Raw genomic sequence first — 15,385 nt, forward strand, 5'->3', positions numbered from 1 at the left:
ACAAAAGCTTTGCTTTCTGATTAGATATGTTACTTAACCTCCTTTGCCTGCCCTTTATTTTTATAGTCCCATTGATTTATTTCACCCATGTTCTTTAACTGAAACACACTGGATTTTATAGAGTGAGAAAAATACCAGTAGTAATGCTAACCATTTCCTAAAGCCCTGGTGTCAGCTGAGGTCATGATCCCCTTTGGGATGTAAACATAAGAGCTTCAACACACAAACTCACATCTGCAAAGAATCCAGAAACTGAACCAAGATTACTCTACAGACTTTTTCGTGCTCCCAGGGAGTTTCAGACTTAGGGTCCCTCAGTCAACCCCTATCATCAGGTTTCTGTATTGAATGGAATCCATTGGACACCTAAAGCATGAATAACAAAAACCCAGAGATAGATGTTGGGGTTCAAGCTGAAGATAAGAAAAGCAAAGCAGCCAAGCCACCAGAGAACTCTAACCTCTACCAAGGCTGCATCTATCATGACCTCAATATTGCTGGAGATTATTTGCCCAAGACTGAATGCTGAATGCCCTGCTCTATCTTACATACCACTCTAGTTCTGGGATTAGGGGCATGAGCTCTGTTTCTCTTTTAGACTGATTCACTCTCATATAGCCCAGTGTGGCCTTGAACTCACACAGATTCCTCTGCCTCTGTCTCCTGAGCCCTGTGTTTAAAGATGTTTCCCAGCATCTATGTCTGTGACTAGCTTTGCATTCTGATCTCAGTGGCTTTATTAGATCATAAACAATATATCACCACAGACGCCACCCCCAGCAAAACTTTTCCCTTCATTTCCTTCCCTTCTTCCCTTCCCTTCCCTTCTTTCCCTTCCCTTTTGAATGTTTTAAAATACCACAGATTTTCCCACTGATATTCTCAAACACACACTACATACTCCTCTAATTAGCAGATATTGGTGGAAGCTAGATCACTTAAAATATAATTCACAGCAGAACTTTGAAAATGACTTAAGTCTGAATTATGGATATCACTATTTCTTACTAGGCACTTCCTTCATGAATTAACCCAGGCAGGACACTGTCTGCCCTTTTCACCATGGTAGCTTGCTTTTCTGCTTTGTTTTGGATTCCTCCCTTTGTCGTCCCAGTCTTTCCCGTTCTTCCCTGTTTCAACCGATCTGATCTCACTTTCTTGCCTAGACTAATTTTCCAAAGATAAGTGTCCACAGATGTGTATCCTATGCTCCACTGTTCCTCAGACAGACTTTAAATGACCCACTGCTTGGCCTCAGTTTTATCTCCTAGAAATACAAAGCAAAGGCCTTACATTCAAATCTTTTATTAATACCCTGTGGAGGTTCTTAAACCAAAGTGAATGTGGGAAAAGTTTCTATTCTCTCTGCTATAATTACTCCACTCTCTTGAGGAAGCAAGAATAGCTTCATTGCTTTTGGTTTTAATAACTATTTTTTTTCTCCCAGGTATAATTACTTAAATCCAATTTTCTTCATGCATGGTACTTTTTAGATTTTACTGAATTCTTATTAGGTTATGTTTTCCTATATGCTAAATTGTAAGATAGGGTTAGGTGATTTTCATAGTACCCTGTTTGTTCAGAATTATGTAACAATTTAAATATTTTATATATTCTTGGGTAAAGATGCTTTTGCTTTTTTCTTATTTGGAAGAGAATTGATTCATGAAATCTCCTAGTGTCATTTTTGCTTGGTTCTCCCCTGCTGGAATCACAGATTCTGATTTTGAGGTTTAAATGTATCACTGGGAAATAATGACCTGCTAAATAATACCAACTTACTCTAGTCTTCCTTTCAACATCAGAATAATGATAGCCAGGGACTACCAAGGAGAACAAGGACCTCACTGCTCCTGTGAGGAGTAGATGAGATTATTTCTGTAAATTACATCATGATTCACTGTTAGATAACTTTTGAAGAAAGAACATCAGAAACAGAAGGGAGACGAGAACTGGAATGTTTAACATGATGCTGAACAATGATAGAAAATTCTTCCAGTTGCTCTAATACTTGTCACAGGTCTGACACTTCCTTCTCTCAAATACAAGCAGTAGACTAGTCCAGGTAAATCTCTACTGACTCTGTGCAATACTAAAATGAAAGAAATGGAGGGGTTTTCTATGGTTTTGTTTTTGTTTTTGTTTTTGTTGTTGTTTGTTTGTTTGTTTGTTTTTTTTTTGTTTTTTGAAGACAGGGTTTTTCTGTATTGCTTTGAAAGCACCTGTCCTGGAACTCGATTTGTAGAGCAGGCTGGCCTCAAACTCACAGAGATCTGCCTGCCAATGCCTCCTAAGTGCTGGGATTAAAGACATGTGCCGCCAACAGCTGAAAATAGAGGTTTATAAAAGTAAAAGGGGAAATCCTATGTTAGGATGAGTTGTTTAATTTTAAATGGGTATGTTAATTAGATGAGCAAAAGGAGACTCTGATTGCTTCACTTCAACACTTTGATAGCTGGAACTTGGTAGTCAGCCTCAGGAGAATGAAATGGCCAAATAAGGCAATAGACCTTGGTGACTAGTTTTAGGAATGTAATTTAATGTTTTTTGTTGTCTTTCTTTCTTTCTTTCTTTCTTTCTTTCTTTCTTTCTTTCTTTCTTTCTTTCTTTCTTTCTTTAATGAAAGACACGGGGAATGGGAAGAAGTGTAAAGCCTGCCAGAGCCACTTGCTCTAGTGGACTAGTATTCCTTCACCAACCTTGTTCGGTGGAGCCACTGTTAGTTGGCATGTCTTCAGTATTATTGTATCCAAAGCCCTACCTTCCCTCTTATCTCAGCTTAAAGTTTTGCTCTTCCTCCAGAACTCTGATACATGCCTCATGGATTATCAGGAGTTTGGTTTCATTTTCCTAACATTAATTTCTAACAGCAGCATATAACTTTCTTTTCAATTTTTTTCTCACAAAGTATTCTATTATCTGTGTTTTTAAAAAAATCCTCCCAACTGATCTCTCCTACATTTCCTCAGTTCTTCCATCTGCTAACAGTCATTTTAACTTACCTGGAGAAGTAAGTGTGAGTAAGTGTACTGTTGCTGGAGTTTCTTTCCAGCCTATTAGGCCCCCAAAAAACACACACAGATGCTATATTAATTATAAAACTCTTGGTCAATGGCTAGGCAATGTTATTGGCTAGCTGTGTCTTAATTATTAACCCATTTCTATTAATCTATGTATTGCCACAAAGCTGTGGTTTACCTGTAATCCTGCATGTTACTACTTCTTTGGCAGCATGGCTTCTCTCTGAAGCCTCTCTCTGCCTTCCTCCTTTCAGCCTTCTCCTGGTCCAGAGGCCCCACCTATGCTTTCTGACTGGCTATTGACCAAACAGTGTTTTATTCATCAGCCCATAAGAGAAACATATATACAGAAGGACACCCCCATCAGTTTATCCTCTCATCTTGGCTCCCATGCACCCAGTGTACTGCAGAGACACTTTCAATGACCCCCTGCTTGGCATCAGTTTTATCTCATAGTAGGACAAGGAGATAGTCTTATATTCTCATCTTTACAAATTATTTGGGGTTTTTGGTCTTATTTCCTCTTCCAGGGAAAACTTTTCCCTGGTTTCCCCTGACTCTTCACCAGAATCTATACTCTGTCTAGATTCTGCTCTATCTTCATTCCATTAGCAAATACTCCAGGAAGCTGAATGTATGTAGTGGATTGTACTATTTGCTTTAAATAACACAGGAGATTGGGAGAGCATGCCCTCAGATTGTGACACAGCCTTTCACTTCTGAAAGAAGAAAGCAATGAAGAAAAGAATTGTTTCTTACAAAAAGCTCCAGACTGACAGGGTTGTCAAGAAAAACTTCAACTGTACCAGTAGAATATTACCGAATACAGAATATAACATTGAGGAGTTCTGTGCCAGGTGGGCCTGGGCCAGTTTGATTTCACATGTTGCTCTGTCATTGTCTCAGGAGTGTGACCTGGAGTGAATGTTGTTACAACAGATCCTACAGAGCAGTAGCTCGATGCTCCAAGCTGATCACACTGTTAGCAGCCTGTTTTGCCCACGAAAATCTCAGAATGACTCTATTTTATGCACCAGTTTTACATCCTTGTTGAACTTACATTCTCATATTCTACAAGATGATTATTATAGTCACTTATTAACTCTTGGTGAGCTACTGTATTTCAGGTTAACGGTGAAGTTTCAATGAAGCCATTCTCCACCTCAAATTTATGAAAATTCCACAAATTACTGCAATCATCATCTATGCACTTGACTTTCTATACACTAGTAGATTCAAAAGCTTTTTGCATCAGCAAGGTCAAAAGCTCTTTAGAAACTGCAACTCAGTATTAATTGTTCAACATTCAGAAGGTATTCCACAATTCTGAAATTCTAAAAATAATAATAATTGAATTAGGGCTGTTGTTAATGCATAATGTGAGGCTGGTACTGTTCTGCATATTTTAATATATGAACTCTTTTCAACTGTAGTGTAACCATTAAAGTTAATTTCATTAAATTAATATTTGTCAAAAGACCACACCAAGGCAACAGAAAAACTAAATTATTTTCCTGAGTTCACATAGCTGAGTGATAATGGCATGTACATTTAAATTCAGACTGCTCATCAGAGTTCACACACCTGGTGGTTTTTTCTATAGAATATCAAGAAGAAAATTGCCAACTGAAAATGTTGATATCATATCTTTTGTTAAGCACATACATCAAGAAGCTTTTTTTTTCCTATCTTTCAGGTCCCTGCATCCCCAACCCATGCCATAACGGAGGAACCTGTGAGATAAGTGAAGCTTATCGAGGAGACACATTCATAGGCTATGTTTGTAAATGTCCTCGGGGCTTTAATGGGATTCACTGTCAGCACAGTAAGTTATTTATATTCAATATGCTTTTATTTTTATTGATTTATTGTATACAAGTCATTACCCTTCTTGTTGGCAATCAAGTCATAGACCTGAAGAGCAATGCAAAGCCCAGGCATTTGGCTCATGCTGCCTCTCTCCACAGTGCATGTCATCTCCATTATGAGGGCTGTTTCAGTCCCCATACTCTATGTGACTAGTAATTTGCTTGCTAACCCTTGTCATTGTTATTCAAGTTATGTTTCAATATATTGTCTTTCATGTTATAATACTTGTCTCTCTCCTCCTTCATTCTTGTCCATAAAGCTACATTCTCCAATCATAAAGCTAATTCTTCAAGCAATTATTCTGGAGGTTAAGTTAACAAACAATATTCAAACAATGCTCAAACAGTAGAGAATATTATAGAACCTAAACAATATATAACTCAGAGACATCTCTATGTGAAAATCTTTGCAAGTTCAACATGCATAAAAATGCACAATGAGAGACAAAGGACCTTACCCACTGTGTAGCCTAGCATGTAGGAAGGCCACAATAAGCTCTGAGCTGGTGAAGGATGTTATTACAGAGGTGGCCACTTGCATGAGGGATTTTGAAGGAGGGGTAATGTATTGGTCAGAGTAACAAGGATAGGGTGAGAGACAATATGGGGTAGCAAGAATGTATATGGAATATTGTCAATGAATATGAAAGTGACAATGGTTTATAAACTAGAAGACAAATCTTGCCATGTCAGGCTTAGTCAGATTTTCAAATCCTCAGGGCAGACATACTAGCTCTGAGAAACTGGAAGCCGCCTTTGATTTCCCAGAGTGTGTCCACAGTCAGGAATTTGTATAACTTCAGGAGAAGGTACCTACAGTACCTACAAATCTTGTTCCATATAACAGGCACCTAGCCTTCCTGGAGTGCTCTCTAAGTCTCAGATTATTAACAAGCAAACTATAGGATATTAATTTTTCTTACACAAGATCCAGAAGTTACAAAGTTGATTGCCCTTGAAGGTAGGATCATAGGTCATTCTCCACATGGGAACATCTCAAAACATAACATAGAGAGACTAAGATGGGAATTCTGCATCACAGGTGCTTTTCTTTTCCCTTAATCCCATCATGGAAATATAATAATTACTTCTGTAAAGATGTGCTATCAACTGCATGGCTTGGGGTGACAGTCTTCCTACCCCCGAAACTCAAGCATGAAATTCTTTTATATAGCACTCACAATGGACCTGTCTGAAAGAAGAACTACATGTTTATCATTGCTGGCTTCGAGGTAGCTATGGGGATAGGTCAAAATTATTGACTTCCTTTTTTTGCCAAAGTAGTTTAATATGTCTATTTTTTATTGAAAATAAATATACTCTGATTGTGGTTTCCCTCTCCCTACTTTTTGCAGCTCCCCCCCACTCCCACCCATTCAACTCTATGGCCTTTCTTTCTTTGTGTCTCTAGAAAACAAAGAGTCAAACAACAGAAACAAGATAGATAAGAATAAGAAAATTTTAAAGCCCAATAAATAGACATGCTCACTTGAAATTGAAGTGTAATTTCTACTGCATGTCATTCAGTTGTGGGTCTGTGCTCATTCCCATCTCCTGTAAGAGGAAGCTTCAATGATGATAGTTGAGCAAGACTTTGATCTTTGGTTATAGCAGAGTGTCATTAGGAGTCATTTTATTGCTATGTTCTTTTAGAGGATCAATAGCATTTACTTTCCCCCTAGGACTGTGACATGTTCAGTCTAAGGTTCATGGTCATTCAAACAGTCAAGGTGCAAAGACTCAGGAGATGGGAACAATCAGTCCCCAACAGGATGTCCGCATCAAATCCCTCCTTCAGAGCTCAGAGGACTCCCATCAGATCCTCAGTGAACAGATGACAGAAAGATTATAACAGCCAGAAGGTATAGATGACTGCAAGGCGAAAGTGTCTTTCAGATACAACAGGACAGATACATATATGAACTCACAGAGACAGTAACAGCATCATCAGGACCACACAATTTCAAACTAAATGGGGTCCATATTAGTTAGGGTTACTATTCATTGTTATGGGCCTTCCTCCATTAATCACTTATTAAGAAAAATATCCTATAAGTAAATGATATGTAGGTTGTTTCTCAATTGAGGTTCCCTCCTTTCAGATGACTCTAGCTTGAGTCAAGTTTTCACAAAACTAGCTAATGAAGGGTCCCAGCACTTAGATGGGGGACAGTACATGGGAACCCACCCATAACTAAGAATCTATCTGCAATGGTAACTACTAGCAATGGAAAATTTTATTTAACCAATGGAATCTCATTGGATATACTAATCACTCGTAAAAGTAGGCACTTTGCCATGCAACAGATAACCATGCAAAACAAACTACATACAATGCAAACTCATTGATATTTTGTAGACTGTCTTTTTATCTATATATTATGGTTTTCTATCTTAAATTTTTGTGTATTTGTATGTATTCTTTTTTGCCTATTTGCTTTATTTTTATTTATTTATAAATTCAAAATAAGTTACTTTTACATGCCAATCCCAGTTCACTCTCTCTCCCCTCCTCCACTGCCCCCCACTGACCTCATATCCCATCCTTTTCTGCTCCCCATGGGGGTGAGCCCTTCTATGGGGGATCCTTAAAGTCTATCATATCATTTGGAGCAAAGCCTAGACCCTCCCCCATATGTCTAGGCTAGGAGAGTATCCCTCTATATAGATTAGGCTCTCAAAGTCCATTCCTGTTCTAGGGATAAATACTTATACACTACCAGAGACCCCATAGATTAACCAGACCTCCAAACTGACATTCTCATTCAGGGGTTCTGGAACAATCCTATGCTGGTTTCCAAGCTATCAGTCTGGGGTCCATGAGCAACCTGGGGTCCTTGTTCATGTCAGCTGTTTCTGCATGTTTCTCCAGCCTGGTCTTGACCATTTTGCTCATCACTCCTCCCTCTCTGCAACTGGATTCCAGAGTTCAGCTCAGTGTTTAGCTGTGGATGTCTGTTTCTGCTTCCATCATCTACTGGATGAAGGCTCTAGGATAACATATAGGGTAGCCATCAATCTCATTATAGGGGAAGGGCATTTAAGGTAGCCTCTTGACTATTGTTTAGATTGTTAGGTGGGGTCAAACTTGTAGATCTCTGGAATCTCCCTAGTGTCAGTTTTCTCTTTAAACCTATAATGGCTCCCTCTATTATGTTATCTAATTCTTGCTCTCCTCTATTCTCTCCTGATTTGATCTTCTTGTTCCTTCCAGTCCTCCTCTCCCACTCTTCCTTCTAACTCCCTCTCCCCTCTCTCATGCTCCCTATTAGCTCAGGAGATCTTGTCGATTTCCCCTTCTCTGGGGGACTATGTATGTCTCTCTTAGGGTCCTTGGAAACCTCTCTAAGGTTTCCAAGCTTCTCTCTGACCGTGTGGATTTAGGCTGGTACTCCTTTGCTCTAGGTCTAAAATCCATATATGAGTGAGTACATACCATTTTTCCCTTTTTGTGACTGGGTTACCTCACTCAGGATGGTTTCTTCTAGTTCCATCCATTTGCTCTCGACTTTCAAGATTCCTTTTTTTTTTTTTTTTGGTAGTATTAAATTGTGTAAATGTACCACATTTTCTCTATCCATTCTTCAGTTGAGGGGCATCTAGGCTGCTTTCAGTTTCTGCCTGTTACAAACAATGCTGCTGTGAACATGGTTGAACAGATATCCTTGTATGAATGTGCATCTTTTGGGTATATGCCTAAGAGTGGAATTGCTACATCTTGTAATATGCTGATTTCTAAAGAGAGAAAGATAGTGAGGAAGAAAGAAAGAAAGAAAGAAAGAAAGAAAGAAAGAAAGAAAGAGAAAGAAAGAAAGAAAGAGTATGCAGTTGGATGGATGGAATTGACAATGACAGATGGCATGGTCATCATTTGTTTTTTTCCAAAGAAAATTATTCATGGAAGTCATTAATGGGGACATTCCCATCTGGCTTTGGCTCCTACATGTGGTTTGCTGAGCTATTTCATGTGGAACATTAGAATTGGAGAAGTCTAAGGTAGTTCTTGCTCCCATTTCCCACAGTGAGATATTCAATCTTTTCCAATATGCCCTTATCTCATAATATAGAAAGCTGAACTTCACAATTTATTGATGAATTCCAAGTCTCACTTTAAAACACAAAACCTCCCCCTTTGAAGAAACTTACATCCCCAAAACTTAAGTGTCTCTCAAGAAAGTCCAAGGCTGGGGAATTCAATTCAGAATTTGTATTTTATATCTAAATTACCCAGTTTGTCTCCTGTGGCATGCATCATTATTAGAAGCAAGAAAAACTGGATGAAATAGGATTGAATTCGGATTCAGAAATTGGGATTTGAGACATGACCTTTACAGTTATTGGATAAGTGACCTTGAGTCAGTCATTCCACCTTCCCTCAATTGAAAACATATAAATTAAGGAATTGAAGTAGAAAGTATGACCTTGGGTTCACATAAGCCACAAGAGTATTATGACTAAATGGAAGCTTGCTCACTGCACAAAGGTTATCAAACCTTCCTCTTTCAGGTGGAATTGAAAAGGATTATACATTGGAAAAGCAGATTTAGAAGTGCTAGAGCCCTGAGAGATTCTTCAGGTAGGAGAAGTAGGAAAAGAGCTGTTTAACCCCCCACTAGGATAGACAGAGATTTGAGCTCGTTTTTCATTCTCATAACAGTTTAATGACCCGGGAACTTCCTAGAGCATTGCTGCCCAGGCTGTGGTCAGATTTCAGTACCACCCAGAAGCATTTTGGAAAGGTAGATTAACCACAAATCAACTGAGTTATAATTCATATCTGATCATGATCCCCCAGTTAATCAACACATACATAAAATTTGATAAGTCATTCATGGGGATTGAAAAATCTACATATGACCACTTCAGAAAAAATTTTTTCTAGCTTCCACTATATATTAGTAGGTAGATACTAGGCAAAGCATTTATTAAGATTTTTGAAACCCATCTATTTAGAAAGGCAATACATAGCGAAGTGTTCTAATATGACAGTGATATTTTTAATTCATATGTGACATATTTTTATTTATACAATTAAAATGTAGTATTTCCTTTTTATTTAAAATAGATGTTTTCATACAATGTGTTCTGATTATTCTTTGCCTTCAACTAACTAATCCCAGCTCCCTCCAGCTCCATCCAGCTGCTCATAGCTCTTCCCTATTTCCTGCCCACCCTAATCCATACTGTTTCATTATCTCATTAGAATACAAAAAGGCATAGCAATATTGTATTAGTAAAAAAAGAATTAATTCAACTCTATATGATAGACTGTGAACTAAATATGCTTGTGAATATATAGTTATAGACAATCAAAAATAATTTTAGTGATATATGATTGATAAATGTATAAGCTAATAAGTTTAGCTTAGTAAGAACTTAATGATATGAAATGCAAATACACTTTCCAGTGATAACAATAATATTACTAATTTAGGATTAGTTTTAGTTTATAGAAAAAATGAACATGGAATAATAAAATATCCATTTATCTCTCATTCTACATAATTTTGCCCTAATTTTAGCATTTTAGTATGCATAATAAGTACATTGTTAAATAATTTGAGATACAGTATGTATCTGTTGGCTACCCTACAGACACACAGAGAGAGAGAGAGAGAGAGAGAGAGAGAAAGAGAGAGAGACATAGATAGATAAATAGATAGATATAGATGTAGATGTAGATGTAGATGTAGATGTAGATGTAGATGTAGATGTAGATGTAGATGTAGATATAGATATAGATATAGATATAGATATAGATATAGATATAGATATAGATATAGATATAGTCAGACTGGCCTTGAACTGCCAGAGATCTCTCTGCCTCTGACTCTTGAGTTTTGCAATTAAAGTTGTGCTGCACAACTCCCAACTTTTCCACAGTACTGCTCACTAAAGTCCATACTGTATGTTAGGGTCCACACTTTTTAACATACAGTTACATGGGATTTGAAAAAGCATAAAATAATATGTCCACCATTACAGGGTCACATAGACAGTTCTCCTTAGCTAAATACCCCCATCTCCTAGCTGTCCATATATTCTTTCTTGTTCAGTTCTAGTGTTTGTTGAATAGGTATGGTCACTATAGACAAACGTGTTTGAATTTTTGGTCTATAGAGAGTGGCACTATTAGGTGTGATGTTCTTGGATTAGGTATGGCCTTGCTGGAAGAAGTGTGCCACTGTGGAGACAGGCTTTGGGGGTCTTACATGCCTAAACTATGCCCAATGTGGCACAGTTGCTTCTGCTGGCTGTGGATCAAGATTTAGAACTCTCAACTCTTTCTTCAACATCATGTCTCCTTGCACACAACCATGTCCCACTGTTATAATAATGGACTAAGCCTCTGAAACTATAAGACAGCCTTAATTAAATGTTTTCCTTTATAAGAGTTGCCATGGTCATGGTGTCTCTTCACAGCAATAAAATCCCTATACTTTTGACAGTTGTTGATAATTGTTTTTTATCTCTGTAGTTGTAAATTTTCTAGTATTTTTAAATGGGTAGAATCTGATACTGTGTCATCTTTCAATCTGATAGATAATTGTTAATTAAAAATATAGATATAGTCTATATCTTTGTAGCTCATTTATTTTACAACTAAAAGTGTTCATTTTTTAAAATTTTTACAAGTTATGTTTGCATATTTGTCTACTGAAATAAATCTTGCTTTCTTAACTGTTTTTAGTTTGGGGAAAAATAAATAAGTTGCTATGCAAGTTCATGTGCAAGGTTGTTTTGTAGGCATACATTTTCAGCTCATTTAAATAAACCTGGGAATGCAGTTGCTGAATTGGAGGGCAAAAGTGCACCCAATTTGGTTTAAAAAGAATACAAACTTCCTTATTACATGGCAAACTCACCAGCAATGAGTTAGAGACTCTATTATACATTCTAATCAACTTTTATTATTGTTACTTTTGTATTTTAGCCATTACATGGATTTTTAAATCACATTGAAAATGTGATAGAATTACAACCTTATAAGAATTTTTATAATAATGTTAAGTATTAGATTTGATGTGGAATTACTAAATTATATTTGCTTTTAAAATGACAAAGAATTATGTGATATGCATACACCAACATTCAGATATATGTGTAAATTAAATCATACAAATTACAGGATGAATTGGTGTCTAATTTAGTTGTCAAGGCAGTAGGCTTCTGAAAAGCATTTGTAAGCACAGAGTATTCTGTAAGAAGCTGCATTCAGAGTGTGCTCCAAGTACTCATATTTTGTTTGTTGCCTAGTAACAAATCTAATGCTCTTCCTTTATTACCAGGGTTCTGCCCATCTTCCCAATGAAGCATTCTGTGCATTCTCCCTACCTGCACACACAGTTCCACAGCTTTCAGTTTCTTCTCCTTCAGAAAAGAAAGGCTGTCCTTGAAGCCAACCAAGCTCAGGAAGTAAAATGTTTGGCTTAATAAAAACATGATCCATGTTACTAGGTTATCTCAAGATATAACACTTTGTAACCTCCTTTTCCACTGAGAAAGCTAGCCAGAAAAAATAACACGTAGAATATAAAATTGTCTCTTTATATATTTTGCTACCTGCTGTAAACCAGCTTGATCTCAATTTTGAGCTAAAGATGTATGGGTTAGCACTTTCAGCTTCTGTTTACTGTACTTTTAACTCCTTTCATGTTTTTAAACTGCAAAATTCATTTTTATAAAATTTAGCCAATGATATTTGTTGCTTCAATAATAATTGGTAGTTAATCATGTTTGAAAATTACATACATTTTGTTATAGTTCCAGTGTAATGACTGAACTCTTTCTACCCTACAGAACCAGAATATTTGACAAATGTCATAGATTTAATGCCTTATTACTTCTTTTCTTTTTTGACATCATAGAATAATCATATCTTTACCCCCTTACACTGTCATATATGAATACACCGCTCATTCAAATCCATAGCGTTTTTTTTCATTCCTTCCTGTTACATATATAAGCATGCATTCATAGTCCTAAATATATAGGTATAACCTTCTCAATCTGTATGTGTTAGTTTTAAGTACCCATGTAATCATTACCTACATCAAACAGAAGAAACACTAACTTATTGATTAGTCATCTATCTACATTGTCGTATTTGAGGAAGCAAAAATTTACCAGGAAGATTATAAATTAATGCTGGTTTTGAAATAGTTCTTGATGAACAGATAAATGGCCAGTTGACTCTTAATCATTCTGAGCTTCAGGTTTCTCATCAGGTATCTCAACTCAACAGATGCTTACTAAAATGTCACTATGCTGTGTACTAGAAATAAGATGTCTGAAAACATTGAAGTAAATAACTTTTGTCTTATCAGCATACACACGATTTTTTTTAGGGTCAGATGAGTCATCTATGCACCCACTTTGAAATTTTTACAGATAATATGCTTAATGCTCTTGTATTTTAAAATATGATGGAAATTTGTGTGAATGATATATGTTCTTTCTAAATATTTTAATTTTATTATTTATAAAAAAATTGGTGTATAGCAAAAGGAGACTTCAAGTGGAGCTCTATGTTTCTTCTAGAAGAATCCCTCTCTTTACCTTGGTTCACTCCCAATTTTAGCATGATTGCATTTACTTCACTATTACATTGACAACCAGTTTTCCCTAATTAAAACTTCAAAAATTAGATAACAAACTTTTTTGTTTTTTTCTTTTTAATTGAAACTATATTCTCCTAGCAAATAATAAATTCCAAACACATTTTCTCCTAGCTCCCACTCCTTTCTTCTCCCTTAGATACACCCCCTTCCATTTCCTCCCTAGAAAAGAACAGGTCCCCCAGGGACAACAGTCAATAATAACAAAATAAGATACAAATTCTAGATACTTTTCATGAGTTCTTTATATATTTTGGATATTAGACTTGCATCTGATGTGGAATTGGTAAAAATCTTTTCTATTCTATGTCTTTGTCTTACTGACAGTTTATTTTGCCTGACAGAATTCAGTTTCATGATGTCCCATTTATTATTGTCCTTAATGACTATGCTATAAGTGTTTTGTCCATAAGGTCATCTGCTGTGCCAATGAGTTCAAGGCTATTCCCGAGTTTCTCTTTTATTAGGTTCAGTGTATCTGGTTGTATATTGAGGCCTTTGATTGACTTTCACATAGGTTTCGTGGATGATAAACATGAATCTACTTGTATTCTTCTACATGCAGGCATCCAGTTTGACTAGCACTATTTGTTAAAGATGTTTTTCCCCCACTGTGTATTTCTGGTTTCTTTATCAAAAAAAAAAAACAAACAAACAAACAACAACAACAAAAAAAAAACAGTGTGTGATTTATGTCTGTGTCTTCCATTCAAGTCCATTGATCAGTGTGCTCAATAAAGAGAAATAAAGATCTAAAAGAGATTTCCCAGCTAGACATTTGATTGTCAAATTTGGGATTGAATTCCATTTTTATTTTTTTGCTCACTTGTGGCTGCAGTCACATGAGGTAGTTTATGTCTGTAGGCCTGAGGTTTTCAGTGGAATAAGAATCATGGGGTGATCCATATAGATATGCATATTTCTTACGCTCACCACAGAGATTCCAGTGAATGGATTTGGTTCTTTATCCCAGTCTACTTAACAGGTATGGTGGCAAAAGTAAATCAAAGGGTTCTAGGACTTTGATTCTCTGCCTTGCTTTTACATTAACTGAAAAAAAAATGCATGTCTGGTTCCCACCAAGACATTTTAATGCAATGGTAAAGGCATTAATCAGTTGATAACCATAGAACTCATACAGGTCTATGGTGAAAAAATATGCAAAACAGTATTCTAAAGCAATCCATATGGAACTTCAGTGCCTTAATGAAATTAAAAAGACAAACCAGCATTAGGATGCAGAATCAGAAGTCCATTTTTATGAGCAAGTCAAAAATGTGTTGTATTTTTCTATTTTGATTTGGTCCTTGTTTAAAATAAAGCAAGTCATATTTTGTCAAGAACTCACACCTGATGTTAGTTTGGATATTAGTTTTCCCCTCTTAAATGTTCATGCCATTTAGTCTATTCATAGTAACCAGTTTTTCAAAACATCTTCAATTTCTTCACTTTCTTTTAGTAGGCTGAAGATCACAAAGGGGATTTTGGTGACAGATAATAGACAACCAGCATGTACACACAGACAGACATATGTATGTATATCCAAACATAAACAGAAGTTTGTGATATTTCAAGTGACATAATCTGATATACACAAAATCTGAGATATTTCCAAACTGTAATTTATATAATAGTGAATCGTTCTTTTTATATCATTTCTTATTAAAAAACAATTAATTCCAGAAAAATAATAAACTTTGAAAAGAGACATGTTCTAAATTTTGCCACATTATTTAACAAATGAAGGTGTTGTACTCTCACTAAACGGCCTGAATTTCTAGAACTGAATTGATGGAATTTATAAAGAATATCTCAGGAATACAGATGATAGCACAAATGCAGCTTTAAAAATCTGTGAGACAGGAGGTGAGTGGGATTA

At 36.3% G+C, this 15,385-nt stretch overlaps 1 protein-coding gene across 2 annotated transcripts in view; it reads left to right on the forward strand.

Annotated features, from left to right (window-relative positions):
- Edil3 (EGF like repeats and discoidin domains 3) overlaps positions 1 to 15,385 on the forward strand; it is a 449,920-nt gene that overhangs the window by 211,635 nt on the left and 222,900 nt on the right. For both annotated transcript variants that reach the window (XM_027401777.2, XM_027401778.2), the window contains one exon: positions 4,717 to 4,845. In XM_027401777.2, the coding sequence (XP_027257578.2) occupies positions 4,717 to 4,845 (129 nt within the window). The remainder of the gene's footprint in view (positions 1 to 4,716; positions 4,846 to 15,385) is intronic.

The sequence above is a fragment of the Cricetulus griseus genome, chromosome 2 (assembly GCF_003668045.3).
Source record: "Cricetulus griseus strain 17A/GY chromosome 2, alternate assembly CriGri-PICRH-1.0, whole genome shotgun sequence".
Classification (NCBI taxonomy): Eukaryota; Metazoa; Chordata; class Mammalia; order Rodentia; family Cricetidae; genus Cricetulus; species Cricetulus griseus.